This window comes from Mauremys mutica, chromosome 3, assembly GCF_020497125.1.
Source record: "Mauremys mutica isolate MM-2020 ecotype Southern chromosome 3, ASM2049712v1, whole genome shotgun sequence".
Taxonomy (NCBI): Eukaryota; Metazoa; Chordata; order Testudines; family Geoemydidae; genus Mauremys; species Mauremys mutica.
Window position 1 is genome coordinate 107,633,247 of NC_059074.1, and position 15,201 is coordinate 107,648,447.

A 15,201-nucleotide genomic window follows, 5' to 3' on the forward strand; every position below is an offset into this window, starting at 1 on the left:
GTTCAGTCACCTAGTTTTATGAGATCCCTTTGTAATTCTTTGCAGTCAGCTTTGGATTTAACTCTCTTGAATAATTTTGTATCATCTACAAATTTTACCACAGTTCATCCCCTTTTCCAAATAATTTAAGAATGTGTTGAACAAGCTCTGGTTTTAGTACATATCCTTGGGGGATCCTCCTATTTACCTCTCTCCACTGTGAAAATTGACCGTTTATTCTGACTTTCTTTCTGATCTTTTAACCAGTTACTGATCTGTGAGAATACCTTCTCGCTTATCCCATGACTGCTTACTTTGCTAAAGAGCCTTTGGTGAGGGACTTTGTCAGAGATTTTCCGAAAGTCCAAGTACACTGTATCCACTGGATCCCCTTTGTCTAAATGCTTGTTCAAATCCACAAAATATTCTAATGGATTGCTGAGGCATGATGTCCCTTGACAAAAGCCATGTTGACTCTTCTCAAGCATCTCACGTTTATCTTTGTATCTGACAATTCTGTTCTTTATTAAAGTTTCAACCAATATGCCCGGTATTGCAGTTAGGCTTACTGGCCTGTAAATGCCATGTTTGCCTCTGGAGCCTTTTTTTAAAAATCGGTATAACATTAGGTATCATCCAGTCAACTGGTACAGAGGCTGATTTAAGTGATAGGTTACATACCACAGTTAGTAGTTTTGCAATTTCATATTTGAGTTTCTTCAGAACTCTTGGGTGAATAAGCATATGAGCATGGTGACTCGGGGGGGAGGGCAAGTGGGCAATTTGCCCCGGGCTCCGCAGGGGCCCCCACGAGAATGGCTGAGGCCCTCTCCCCGGCCCCAACCCGACCTCGCCTCCGACCCTCTCCCAGAGCCTCAGCACATCCAGGAGCATCCCTGGACAGCTGCAGCATGGCTCTGGCGGGGCCCCTGAGCTCTGCCCTGCTCAGAGCCGCGTGGTAAGGGGGCAGGGATGCGAGCTCCAGGCTGAGCGGAGGGAACTCAGGCCCCACTGGAGCTCACAGCCCCGCCCCCTTACCACACGGCTCTGAGTGGGGAGGAGCTCAGGCCCCGCCGGAGCCACACTGCAGCTGTCCAGGGATGCTCCTGGATGCGCTGAGACTCCAGGTGAGGGGGGAGCCACGGGTAAGGGGCCAGGGAGGTTGGATAAGGGGCAGGGAGTCCAGGGCACAGGGAGGGGACAGAGGTTGGGTGGGGCAGTCAGGGGAAAGGGAACGGGGGGGTTGGATTGTGGGCATTCTGGGGGTCTGTCAGGACTCTGAAGGGGGGTGGCTAGGGGTCGGGGCAGACAGGGAGCAGGGGTGGGGTCCCGGGGTGGTGATTGCGGGTGGGGACGGTGAGGGGACAAGGAGCAGGATGGGTTGGGGATTCTGAGGGGGGCAAGCAGTCGGGGGGCAGGAAGTGGGTGGGGGTCGGATAGGGGGCAGGGCCAGGCTGTTTGGGAGGCACAGCCTTCCCTACCCTAAAGCTCATTCAGCACTTTGAGGCTTGCAGAAGAGCCAAACGGTTAGCTTTTCCATTAGGGCTACCATCCCTTTCACTTCTCAAATGCCAAATTATAGTCTATATGTAATTTCAGTGCCATAGGGAGATTCATGTCAGGGGAGGGTAGCTTCATTTAAAATTAGCCACTGGGGGAGGGATCACATGAGAAGAGCAATATCCTACACCACCTACCTCCTTCCCAACCCTACCAAGGGAGGCCCCCCCTCCCCTACATTTCCTGAGGCTCCAGAGGGGTTAATTCAGTGGTTCTCAAACTTTTATACTGGTGATCCCTTTCACATAGCAAACTTCTGAGTGTGATCCCCCCCCTTATAAATTAAAAACACTTTTTAATATATTTAACATTATTATAAATGCTGGAGGCAAAGCGGGATTTGAGGTGGAGGCTGACAGCTCACGCCCCCAGTAATAACCTCGTGACCCCCTGAGGGGTCCCGACCCCCAGTTTGAGTACCCCTGAGTTAATTTAATTTTAGCACCCTGTGTCCATTCACATGCATGTGCTATTTTGAGCATTTCAGTTTTCACAACATAGGCTCATCCCAGATTCTGGAACAAGCTCAAATGCTCAGTTCGTGGAGTATGTACGTAAGCTATACTAAAGACAAACCCACAGTAACCGTCTCTAGTTTGTGAGGGACCCCATGGAGCCAGTCTCTAGGAAACAGATACCGTATTGTCCCGAGTATAGGCCGCACTTTTTTCCCCTAATTTAAGTTTTTAAACTAGGGGTGCGGCCTATAAGCGGGATCTTGCTAAAAAAAACCCAATAAAAATACTTTCAATCCCAGCCGCGGCTGGGATTTAAAGAGCTCTGGGCTCCCCGCCGCAGCGGGCAGCCTAGAGCCCTCTGAGTCCCGGCCGCGGCTGGGATTTAAAGGGCTCTGGGCTCCCCGCCGCGGCGGGCAGCCCAGAGCGCTCTGATTCCCCGCCGCGGCTGGGATTTAAAGAGCTCTGGGCTCCCCGCCGCAGCGGGCAGCCTAGAGCCCTCTGAGTCCCGGCCGCGGCTGGGATTGAAAGGGCTCTGGGCTCCCCGCCGCGGCGGGCAGCCCGGAGCCCTCTGATTCCCCGCCGCGGCTGGGATTGAAAGCGCTCTGGGCTCCCCGCCGTGGCGGGCAGCCCAGAGCCCTCTGATTCCCCGCCGCGGCTGGGATTGAAAGGGCTCTGGGCTCCCCACCGCGGCGGGCAGCCCGGAGCCCTCTGATTCCCCGCCGCGGCTGGGATTTAAAGAGCTCTGGGCTCCCCGCCGCAGCGGGCAGCCTAGAGCCCTCTGAGTCCCGGCCGCGGCTGAGATTTTCTTTAAGTTAAAAAAATTAAAAATTTAATTTTTTTAAAATAGCACCAAACTTTAAGGGTGCGGCTTATAATCAGGAGCGGCCTATACTCGGAACAATACGGTAAATGCATGGAGATTAAGTCCATTAATGGCTATTAGCCAGGATGGGTAAAGAATGGTGTCCCTAGTCTCTGTTTCTCAGAAAGTGGAGATGGATGGCAGGAGCGAGATCACTTGACCATTACCTGATAGGTTCACTCCCTCTGGGGCACTTGGCATTGGCCATTGTCAGTAGACAGGATACTGGGCAGGATGGCCTTTGGTTTGACCCAGTATGGCTGTTCTTATGGTCTAAGCTAAATGAACCCAAAGTTATGGAGACAGATATGAGTCAAGGAAGCCAGCAGAGTATCAGAAACCTGGAAAAATCTCTGACTGGATGGGCTCAGGTATTTGGTCACAAGCTGAGGTGGTTCAAAAGTTTTGGATTTTTTTTAAGCAGAATTTTTTTATTGTTTCTTTAAACAATCAAACACAGCAAGCAGCAAATATTTGGCCACACACTTCTGAAACCCCAAACCATATTCAGGTTTTGGCAGACTAATTTCAGCTTTTCAATTAAAAAAAAAAACCCCAACAAATTTTGAAGGAAAGCAGACGATGTCCGTGATTTTTTTTTCTTTTTAAAAACCCTAGTTTTCGATCCAGAAAGTTTTGACGGAAAATGTTTGTCCAACCCTTTTAATGAGCTTTAGTGCCTTTTAGCACTGCTGATGCTGAGAACCAGTGATACCTTGTAAAGAAGTTTTCTCAAAACTGGGTTTGTGTCGAGATGCAGGTTTATTTTTCCCAGGGCCACCCATGGGGCGAGGGGAGCAAGTGGGGCAATTTGCACCAGGCCCCACAGGGGTCCCCACGAGAATATAGTATTCTATAGTATTGCAATTTTTTTTATGGAAGGGGCCCCCGAAATTGCTTTGCCCCAGGCTCCCTGAATCCTCTGGGCGGCCCTGGTGCCATTCCTGTCAATTTCCTGGCTCCAGCATGGAGTCATGAACTTGACAAGAATGACTGCCAACAGCCAATGTAAGTAACCTGCAGTGTCCTCACAGATGCTGCATTGCCCTAACTACACTGATGTCAGCCCTTTGCCTCTCGTGGAAGTGGTGTTGTTATGTTGGTGTAGTAGGGCACTTATATCAGCCGGAGCAAGGCTGTCGTGTGTACACTGACATAGTTAGGTCGACGTAAGCTCCCTTACATCAACCTAAATCTGTAGTGTAAACTAGGTCTTTGCAAAACTTTAACTATTTGGCTTGAAATTTTCCATGCTACATGTCCTTCTCATACTGAATTGTTCAGGATAATTTCAGCCAAAACGGTTCAGCTATTTCTGAGAATGAAGTTAGGGAAAAATACATTGTTTTGCCTGTGTTAAAAAATTCTGGTAAGCTTTTCTTTGAAAAGCTGTAGTGCCCCCATATTTTGGATTGGGACTTGAAAATTGGCAGCGGGGGATGGCCTTTGTGTCAGGTATGTGCCTCTTGCCTTCCTTGTGAAAAACTGCTCAAATTTGGCCAAGTTACAAGCCTTGTTTTAAAAATAAATAAATAAATAAAAGTCACAGTTCATATATGCTTGGAGAATTGCAGCTAAATTCCCAGAATATTCTGTGCACACTGAGCGTGCTGCAGCCTGGGGCAAAGCAGGACTTTCCCTCTGATTGCAGCTCTGGCCAGGGACAGGAACTGGAACTGAGATTAGCAAGCCTGTCTTGCCTGAGCTCTATGACCCCCTGCTGGTCCAAGGCACCACAGAGGAGGAAACTTCCTTATTTGAATGCAGTAGGCTGGAGTAGATAAGAACAGCAAGCCCTGGCGGGGCAGGGGAAGGGAAGGACTAGGATTAACTGGGCTAGGAGACTTGGAGCTGGGGGGATGAAACTGGTGACATGAACTGCAGGGAGGTGACTGGAGGCTGGGAGTAGAGAAGGGACAGATCAGGTGTGGTGCAGGTTGAGTAGGGGAGCTGGGAGCGGAGGAGAGACTAGGACTGGCTAGGTAGTGAGAATGGGATTGGGATGAGGAGTAGAAGATTAAAGGAAGAGAACCGATTGTTATCATTAAGGATGTTGAATGATGTTAGCAGAATTGGATTCTATCCCTGCCTCTTCCAGAGAGTTCCTGTGTGATGCTGTGTCTTTTTCTCGGTGTTCAACCTGAGTCCCTAAAGCCTGAATTGTAGAAGTGCTGAGCACTTAGAGTTGTGGTTATGGGAGTGTGACAAACTGGGAATATGTCTGTTATTTCTTATGAATATTATATGCAACTTAGTTTCCTTGTTCAATTGCATATTGCTGCCTGCCTGAATGCATAGAGTTAAATCAAAGGAGGCTTTAAAGGGGTTGTTGAGAGGCCAAGCAGGAAAGGTAATATAGTGACAGAATAAGACAGCCATACAGGTACATACCTTCAAGCAGGGCTGGCTTTAGGCACCGGCAAACCAAGCACGTGCTTGGGGCGGCACATTTTCAGGGGCGGCATTCCGGCCTTTTTTTTTTTTTTTTTTTTTTTTGCTTCCGGCGGCAAAAGCCTAAAGCCGGCCCTGGCAGTAGCAGGGCGTTGTGTCCAGGGGGCGCCCTGGGGCTGCTGCGGTTTGCGTCGCGGGGGAGCAGTGCACGCACCTCATGGCTGGCCCGGGCAGGCTCCGAACGGGGGACACTCGGGCTGGGGGCCGCCCTGCAGGGCACACAGAGCCACCCCCCTGCACCGCAGCCATCCAGGGACCGCAGCAGGGCGGCCAGAAGCAGCAGCAGTGGAGCTAAAGAGGGTGGGGCGCTGCTGTGCGGGGCCCACGTCCCACTCTCTGGGGCGCCGCTTCCTCTGGGGCTACCCTGCCTCGGCTCCTCAGCCCCTGCCGGGGCGGTCCCCCGGCTCTGCCCTCCCGGGTCCTGGCCAGTCCTAGAGGCGGATGCCCCAGCTGGAGGGACCCTGGGCTGAGGTGTGGCCCGGGAGCCCCGCTGCTTACTCCAACCCTGCCAGCGCCGGACCGGCTGGAGGTGAGGGTGGAGCGGGCGGAGTCAGCACTGGTGCGGGAGAGCCCAGTGCTGGGGAGGCAAGGGGTGCGGAGGGGCAGGGTGGGAGCCCAGGGCTGGGGTGGAGGGCAACCAACAAACTTTTTGCTTGGAGCGGATAATAATGGCTGGGCCATCATTTGAGGAGAGAAGTTACCTAGATGGCTCCATCCAGGTTAGGATGTTTTACTCTTCCCAAGGATAAGCCTGTAATCAAAGTTTTTTATCTGTGGTATGCCTAGTGTTGATGTCTAAATGCCTAATTTTTTTCTACCTGTTTTAACGCACCTTAATTTTACTCCTGCAAATGTTAGCTAGACTGCATTGCAGTGGTAGTGAACTAGCAAGAAATACAGAAGTAAAGGTAAAACTGTGCAACTTTAGGATAGTGTTTGCCTGCAAACAATCTACCGTAAGTTTGTTGTAGAGGTCAGACATCTATGGCAATAAATTACAAGATGCAGATGAGAAAAAATAATTTTCAGAAGATAGAAGAATTTTGCGATATTCTGTGCTTTTCTATTACATTTTGGAAACAATACTAGACACTTTGTTTATAGCTTTCTCATTAAAATGCATTTTTTATATGTTTAAACACTGGCAATATAGTGAATGCAACAGTGATGGCATTAATGTGTAAAATAATGTATTTATGAATAAACTTAGACAAGCCACAAAGTATGATGACAGTGTTAGATTTATTGACAAAGGCAGCCATCAGGCATACTGTGTTTTATTCCTTATGCTTTCAACAGTGTTTGAAGGTGGCAGTGAAAGACTACTAGGACTAACTTAGTTACAAAACTACCAGAAAAATCATTTTTATTATAATTATATTTAAAATCAGACTAGAAAAGAACTTCATGAGGTAGATTTTCTTCTTGATGCACACACTTAAATCCCATACATATGATGCTCGCCTCCGAAAAATATACGTACACAAATTTTGATAGGGAGTTGAGAAGGCAGATAACTTTAAAAAAAAAAAAAGTTTTTCCATGGAATGTATTTTTAGAGTTTATACTTTTAAAGTAATGATATCTTAGTCTAAATCTATTAATATGCTCATACACACATTGTCAGTTTCAGCTATTCTTGCTTAGTTTTCTGTATTAGTAAAGAATATTGTGAAAGGTAATAGAAAGTGGTATTTGTTTACTATTTTTACTAAAGTTAGCTGTCCTACATGTAACTCAAATTATACTTTTCCCTGTTTATTTCAAAAGCCTCAAGTGGGGCAAGATCTCAGTTCCATCAGTTGACTGTCCAATTTTCATTACTAGACACTATTTACATACTTGATCGGATCTCCTGTAGCTGGAGACCAGAATGCACTTCATAAAGAATTTTAAAATAACCAGTTTTTGCAAGATCTAGATACAACTTTATGCTCTTGTGTTCTTTCCGCTGTCTTTGAAGCACCAGCAGTTAACAAACACTATTCCCAAACTGTGGTTGTTCCAGTTGACCTTTCTGATCATGCAGAGGCACACCTCCAATAAATGAAACAGAGCTTTGTTGTCTTGAGCTCCACTAGAAATCTAGGAACAGAAACAAATTCTTAATAAAATTGGACAGTTAGGATAAATTATGCTTGGTGCAGATATGGCCATACTTAGCAGACTAGACTGGATCTTTAAAGTTATATGCCAATTATAAGCCAGGGTTTTTTTTAAAGTATCAGAGGGGTAGCCGTGTTAGTCTGGATCTGTAACAGCAGCAAAGAGTCCTGTGGCACCTTATAGACTAACAGACATATTGGACCATGAGCTTTTGTGGGTGAATATCCACTTTGTCGGATGCATGTGACGAAGTGGGTATTCACCCACGAAAACTCATGCTCCAATACGTCTGTTAGTCTATAAGGTGCCACAGGACTCTGCTGATTTTTTTAAAGAGGCACCTATTAGCTTTACACTAAGATAAGCCAGCCATTCATATTTTAATGTAGGAAGTTCTGCAGGCATGGCCATGGATCAGCTGACCAAATGTCTCATAAGCCCTCTTTAACATTACTTCCTTCCCAAATTTTCTTTTGTATTTTTCTCTTTGCTTTCTTTTCATTTCTCATTTTAATCTTAACATTTTCCTCATGAATATACATGCCACATAAGAGAGATTGCCTTATACAATGTAGTGTGTTCATTCAGATATATTCATTAGTACACACTGTACTCTGTCAAACTGTTTTAAATTCTGTATAATTTATATGCTAAAATGTAAGGATTCAGAAAAATAAAACCATGAGGTTGTACACATTCAGCCCAGTTATGATGTGCATTCTGTTTCAGACATCTATCTACAGCTCTATACATTTTAAGTATGTGAACTCCCAGAACTTATCCCATGATGCACTTAGAATCATAGAATATTAGGGTTGTAAGGGACCTCAGGAGGTCATCTAGTCCAATCCCCTGCTCAAAGCAGGACCAATCCCCAGACAGATTTTTACCCCAGTTCCCTAAATGGCCCCCTCAAGGATTGAACTCTCAACCCTGGGTTTAGCAGCCCAATGCTCAAACCACTGAGCTATCCCTCCTCCCAAATACTGCCATAGATCATTATTTGATTATTTGATAATGGTTGTTAAACCATTCATTTTATAACTGTACAAGATGTTATTCATATAGAGAAATTAAGGTGGATTATTGTTGCAGAAATAAATGGCAGTTTCTATGCTTGCACAAAATTAGAATTAATATAGCCCTTTTCTGTATCTTAACAGATGCTGAAAATGAAGAAGCTAGCTCATCTGCTCTACCTACCCAAGTAGCTCAGCCATCATCTTCTACATATGACCCAAACATGCCAACTAGTAATTATACTGGCATACATATCCCACCTGGTGCACATGCTCCAGCCAACACTCCAGCTGAAGTACCTCATAGCACAGGTATGTTGCATTTATATCCAAGAACACAGATTTACTCTTACTGTGAGGTGCTTTGCTATTCCATTGTAGCCTCCTTTCCAGTTGCATGTAAAGTATCATAAGGATGCAATATTGTACATGTGTTAGAACAGAGGCAACTTTTATAGTTAATACTTCATAAATTACCATGTTAATCCCCGTGTTTTTAGACACTTGTGACTTTCTGGAACTTTCACTTGTTGGGCTGAAACTTTCTCAGCCTGAAAGTGATTTTTTGTTTTTGTTTTTTTGGGTTTTTTTATTAAAAGTTTGGCAAAATAGTTTGGTCTTTGACTACAAGGGATAGTAACAAGAATTTTCTTTTCCCATTATTAACAAATATTTGTGGACAAGTTGATGAAAGTATGTACTCTGTGGGCAAGTGGCAGTCAAAAAATCTAATCAAAATGCTGAGTGTAATAGTAAGGTCTAAAAAGTATATGACTGAAATATTAAAATGTAATGATTTAAATCACTGTACATCCTCGTTTGGAATATGGTGCTTAGTTCTCATGACCCATCTCAAAGAGATGTAGAAGAAATAGAAGGGGCATAGAAAGGCTCACATATGAGGAAAAATTTAAAAGATTAAAAAAAAATTTATTTTAGAGAGCAGAGGAATAAGGGGACAGGATAGAGGTATATACCACCTAGTGAATATGATACAGAAGGTGAATTGGACACTCCCTCTTGCCATTTCTCATTATACAAGTTCAAGAAGACCGTCAATAGAATTAAAAGGCAGTATGTTTATAACTGATAAAAGGAAATACTGTTGACGTTGTGCATAATTAGCCTTTGGCAACACATTGCCACAAGCTGTAAAAGAGATATTTATATGTGTAATGGGTACACTCAGTTAAAACAGAATAAGCAAAATTGTTTACCCTAAAAGATATAAAACCCTCATAGTGTGGACATAGCATATCCATTCGCTGACAAAGTTAATGGTGAAAGTTCTCGTGTGGGCAATTAAATCTGTTCAAATTGGTAAAAGTGCACAGGAGGATGAGTTATTTTAATGCATCTTTGGAGCATTGTAACTCCATTTGAATACCTCCATTGATGCCTGGTTTATTTACTTGACTTCGTCTTAAATCCCTCCACCCAGATGCATCATTTTCCTACATTTGGGACCATATCTAATGGAGTGTCTTAGCCCTTCTGTTCTTCCAACAATGCTATGCTTGCTGTCCTGTTCACTGAATAGCAGCTATGAAACTGACAAGAGTGTTAATTTCACTGAACTGGTCCACAGGAAGGAGCCTGCCAGCCCTGGGAGCCCCAGCTGGAGCCAGGATTCTCAGGGTTGCTAGCTCCCCGCTCCATCTGGGGTTCTGCTGGCTGGCAGGCAATCTTTTGTGGTGAGTGGTTCCTGTAAGGGCTCCAGGAGTTGGAAGGCTCCCTGCCACAGAGCCTAGCAGCACCAACAGTCCTGGCTCCAGACGTAGCACCAAAAGGTTCTCTCTTATCTTTCCAGTATAACTTCTTTACTTCTTTGTCTTTCTCTACATGCATTGTTCTTCTGGTTGTCACCTGTGATTGGCTCTTTTTTAAGACTTCTCTTTCTTCACTCAGTTTCCCTAAAACTCTAAATCTGGTGACCACCTATTCTCATGAGACCTTTTTTTCACACCAACTTTTCCATACTTGTTGATGTTAGTTCTATGAAATATTGTACTGCAATAGCTGTTCTCGAATACGTCTTAATGAAAGATGTTATATAGAAATATTTAAACATTCGTAGCCAACAAATTATTTTTCAGAAGTACTTTATAAATGTTTCTGAAGTTCTCCTAAAGTTTCCTTCAGTCTCAATTATTTCTGATAAAAGCCAGGTCGGGATTATTAACACTGAAAGTTACGCAATAAAACCTCCTGTTAACAACTTGCTTTTTAAGTCTATAATTAAGAGTAACATAGTGTAATTCCACTATTATTTTGCTGATTTGCAGGTGTAACAAGTAATACCATTCAACCCACTCCACAGAATATCCCAGCAGTAGATCCTTCTCTTTACAATGCTCAATCTGCAGGTAAGGCAATGGCATTTTATGTTTTTGCTTATGACTTACTTTTCACAAAAAAATAGTTTGAGGAGAAACAGAATAAAATGTAAGTAATGTTGACAATTCACAAATAAAGAGTATTGCCCTTTGGGGTAGGGACTGCCTTTCTGTGCTTGATGACATCATCTTTCAGAGTGCTAATGAAATGGAAACAGTTTTTAAACTGTTAATAATACCCTGATGTGTAACTTTTGGCTATTACCTCATTAAATCCCCTAGCTATCCAAAGCATGGTCTGTACTTAGAACCATGTTTCTGAAAAGCCCAGAGTAGAGTAGCAAAAAGTAGAGTTGGGTGATTGGGTAGGTAACACTCATCCTCTGAATTGGTATTGAACTAATGAGCTATTATTGTGATAGGGACTCTGTGCTGCTATTTTTCAAATGAGATTTAGAACCATCCAGTTCAGTAAAAATGATGATTCTGGTGGTGTGGCTAAATTCCATGTTGGGTAATCACTGAACATTTCACCTACCGGTACCTAAAATAGCCCTCACAGGGTCAATTTAAGTTGTTGTTCAATTCCTTCCTAAAATAATCACACAAAAAAGACATTTCTGCAGTGCCTCTGCTGTAGAATACCTGTTGTATTCCACGCCAGAGACAGCACGTGTCAGTTGTAAATAATCCCTGTATGAAATGAGCTAACTTAATATAATGCCTGTCTGTAATTATCAATCATTTAGCCAAAGTTTGCTTTGAATCCAAAATATGTTTACTTCTATATTGCCTTCTGTCTGTGGTGTTATATTTGCACCCATTGCCATACTATTTCTCTATTCATAAGTTCATTGTTCTCTCTGTATATACATATGATCTAACCTTAGCGAGAAACCATACTCTGAGAAAGGTGCGGTCTGACTAGAAGCCAGAATCCTCCTAGCACTGACACTCCATTGAACGAGTCCATTAACCTTTCTGCCAGAGTTTTCCATCTGCAAAAGTGAGGTGGTACCAAGATAGATTATGTTGCTGTGTAAAAGTTAGTTAGTGTTTCTGTGTGACTGGTATAATTTTGAAACTGTAACTCAGGAAACTAAGAGACCTCATTAAAGATTGTGTGGTACATTATTAATTAAAATACATTTTTTCTTTGAGATATTAAAAGGCTACTTAGTCTGCTCTTTGAGTATAATTAGGCTTCGAAGGATTCGATTTTTGTCGATTATGTCAGGAAATATCAGTCTACAATCTACAAACTGACAAAAAAATTACCATCAATAATAATCTAAATTTATAGATAAACAAAGTAAAAAAAAAAAACGCTGCTTGAGAACTTATTAGAGTTTGATTTAAGGGTGCTTACTTTGTATATTTTGACGTGATATTGACAATTTTTGTTTTAACAATATTAAAGCTTTAACTTTTTGGATATCAGGGTCTACTGTCATTAAAAATTATTATTTGATCCCCCATTAATTTCTCACATCAGTGAAAACTTAAATTGATAAAAATAAAAAAAGCTTGAAAATAAACATTGATTTCATCCATCAAATTCTGCCAAGCCTAAGTATAATGAATTAAAAGGCATTAACTGGAATTTCGAATTTCAGCCTCACTTGAGTATGTTGTCGCATGAAGATGCTACGTAACAATGCCATCTTGATGTGTAAAAAGCAAATTTCAGTGATAGGAAATGTCTTCAAAAGATTGCAGATGAGTAGGAGTTCATTAATTAATTAGTCTTCCGCATTTTCTTAGAGAATAAAAGGCATGCCTCTTAGTAATTCTGAATAACATATAATGTAGCGTTTCTGGTTACAGTTGCTCCTTTTGTTGAGTACAAAAACATGGGTGTGTGTGTGTGTGTGTGTGTGTGTGTGTGTGTGTGTGTGTGTGTGTGTAAATTTTGAGCTGCTGAAAAGGTTTCATAAGCCCTTTAGCCTAAATCACAGGGCATTATTTATTTTTACACGTTAACTGCCCGCTGTCCTCTTACCTCTGGGAGCCTGAGTTCAAATGCTTAATTAAGATAAAAATAAAAAGGAATTTGAATCTCTGTGGAGTCCCCCTACATGTGATGCAGTTCAGAATGGCTGGCAACCTCTATTACAGAAACATTCAGCACTGGGCTAGTAATGGGCATTGCATGTCCTGATTAAATTGATCCATCCTCATTTAGGTATTCTCATGTCCCCTTTCCAAATCATCTCAGCATGGTCTTGATCCTCCACTGGGATAAGGAGTAACACTACCGTGTGGATGGGATCTGCAACAATGCTGAGAAGAATGAGGTAACCCTGTGATGCGGATCCCGAGTTGCTCCTGATACAGAAGTAGTGGAGATGATCTGCGTGCTCTCAGCTCTGCATGAGTGCACAGAGATCATGCCAATTGGCAGAGTCAGGGTGTGATGCCACACCCCCTGCAGATATGCAATTAAGGATGTAGGAAGTGTGTGTGGAAGTCATGTCCACCCTTCCCAGTCACCACCACTAAATTCCCCTGTGCCAACTGCTTGCAGGCATTGATGCCATCTGCACAGACAGGAACCAGAGGGCAACCTGCAGAGACGGGCAGGTGCCCTGTGGCTCTGAACACAGACATCTCTGCTGGTAAAGGGGCACTTCTAAAAGCTGGCCTAGCCAACCCATGATATCCCCACCTCACACAGACAGAGAGGTAACCTCTGAATTTTCCTCTCTGAACAGTTGCAGAGCCAAGCACTTGTCTGTGGCACATGCACTGCCTCTACACAGATAAGAACCTGTCCCTTGTGGCACGGGCAGGCTTTGGTTTGCATGCTGCTCCACAGGGTGCTCAGCATGCTCATGCCAAGGCTTTCTGAGCACCTCCTTTGTATTTTAAAAGAAAATATAGGTGAAGATTCGTTGGTTGGTTGGTTATAGTGGGAGAAGAGGAGTGGGTGTCTTACTGAAAGAAATAAAGAAAGAAGAAATAAGTATTGCTTTTAGTTTGCCCAAAGTGAGGCATGTGGTAATTGTCATATTTATTAATCAGGTTTATTACAGTAGTGCTTAAAGGCCAATCAAGAATGGGACCCCATTGTGTTAGGCATTGAACAAACAGAGTAGTAGATGTTTCTTCCCCTGAAGAGCTTGCAGTCTAAACAGATGACAGATACAGGGTAGTGCAAGGGGTACACAAGCTCACAAACAGAAAAGTTCATCATTTTTTTTGTTCATTTTTATTTGCTCCTGGCCTTTCGGCTCTGTTTTCTTGGGCAGCAGCACGGCAGGTCATCCCTTGAGCGATCGTGACTTTCCCCAGCAGCTTGTTGAGCTCCTTGGTTGTTACAGATGATGAGCTGCAGGTAACAGGGGGTGATGCTGGTTTCCTCCAGTGTTGCATGTCGTCTCAAGAATCTCAGTTGTCAGATATTCCAACTCTATGGCCATGTAGACTGTGGCTCCTGTTCCAGCTCACTCCACATAATTGCCTTAGCAGATAAGATGGTGCACACAGCCCACAGGGAACTGCAACCAGCCCTCAAGGAACAAGACTTAGCCTTAGCCTTCACTCTGCCTCCCTGCTTCCCTCAGCCTGCCGTTGTAATTCATGCTCTGACAGAGCGACCTCCCAATGAAAATATCATGTTTGTGCCACTGTCTGGGGAGGGGGAAGAGACGGGATGGGTCTATTTACTTAAGTGGGGATAAGCTAAAGGGAAGGGAAGTGATGGAGGGGTTAGGTATGGAGTGAAACTGAGGGAGTGTAAGGCACGAGGAGAGGGTTGGCACAAACTACCAGTCAGCACAGAGCAGAGTTGCAGTTCAAAACTGCAGAAAGTTCTCTGAATGTCCAGAGGTCCCTGCTTTGGCTGCTTCTGCTCCGCCCAGCTAGAGTGTCTGTCTAGCTCCCCCGTGTAATTTTCCCAAAACGCAGGAGTGAGCGTCAGTCTCTTAGGGCAGGTCTACACTACGGGGGGAAATCGATATAAGATACGCAACTTCAGCTACGTGAATAACGTAGCTGAAATCAAAGTATCTTATATCGAATTACTTACCATCCTCACGGCGCGGGATTGACGTCCACAGCTCCCCATGTCGACTCCGCTACCACCGTTCGCGTTGGTGGAGTTACGGAGTCGACATGAGCGCGTTCGGGGATCGATATATCGCGTCTAGATGAAACACGATATATCGATCCCCGAGAAATCGATTGCTACCCGCCGATACGGCAGGTAGTGAAGACGTACCCTTAGCTATGGCTACACTAGAGATCTTACAGCTGAACCGATGCAGCTGCGCTGCTGTAAGCTCTCGAATGTAGCCACTCTAAGCCGATGGGAAAGAGCTCTCCTTTCAGATTAATTACTCCAGCCCCCACAACCAATGGTAGCTATGTTGGTGGGAAACTCTCTCCCGCCAACATAGCACCGTCCACACCGATGCTTAGTTCGGTGT

General features: G+C 44.1%; 1 protein-coding gene across 1 annotated transcript in view; it reads left to right on the forward strand.

Annotated features, from left to right (window-relative positions):
• Positions 1–15,201, forward strand: part of VTA1 (vesicle trafficking 1) — a 74,313-nt gene that overhangs the window by 46,602 nt on the left and 12,510 nt on the right. The window contains exons 6-7 of the mRNA XM_045010023.1: positions 8,580–8,747; positions 10,721–10,801. Coding sequence (XP_044865958.1) covers positions 8,580–8,747; positions 10,721–10,801 — 249 coding nt within the window. The remainder of the gene's footprint in view (positions 1–8,579; positions 8,748–10,720; positions 10,802–15,201) is intronic.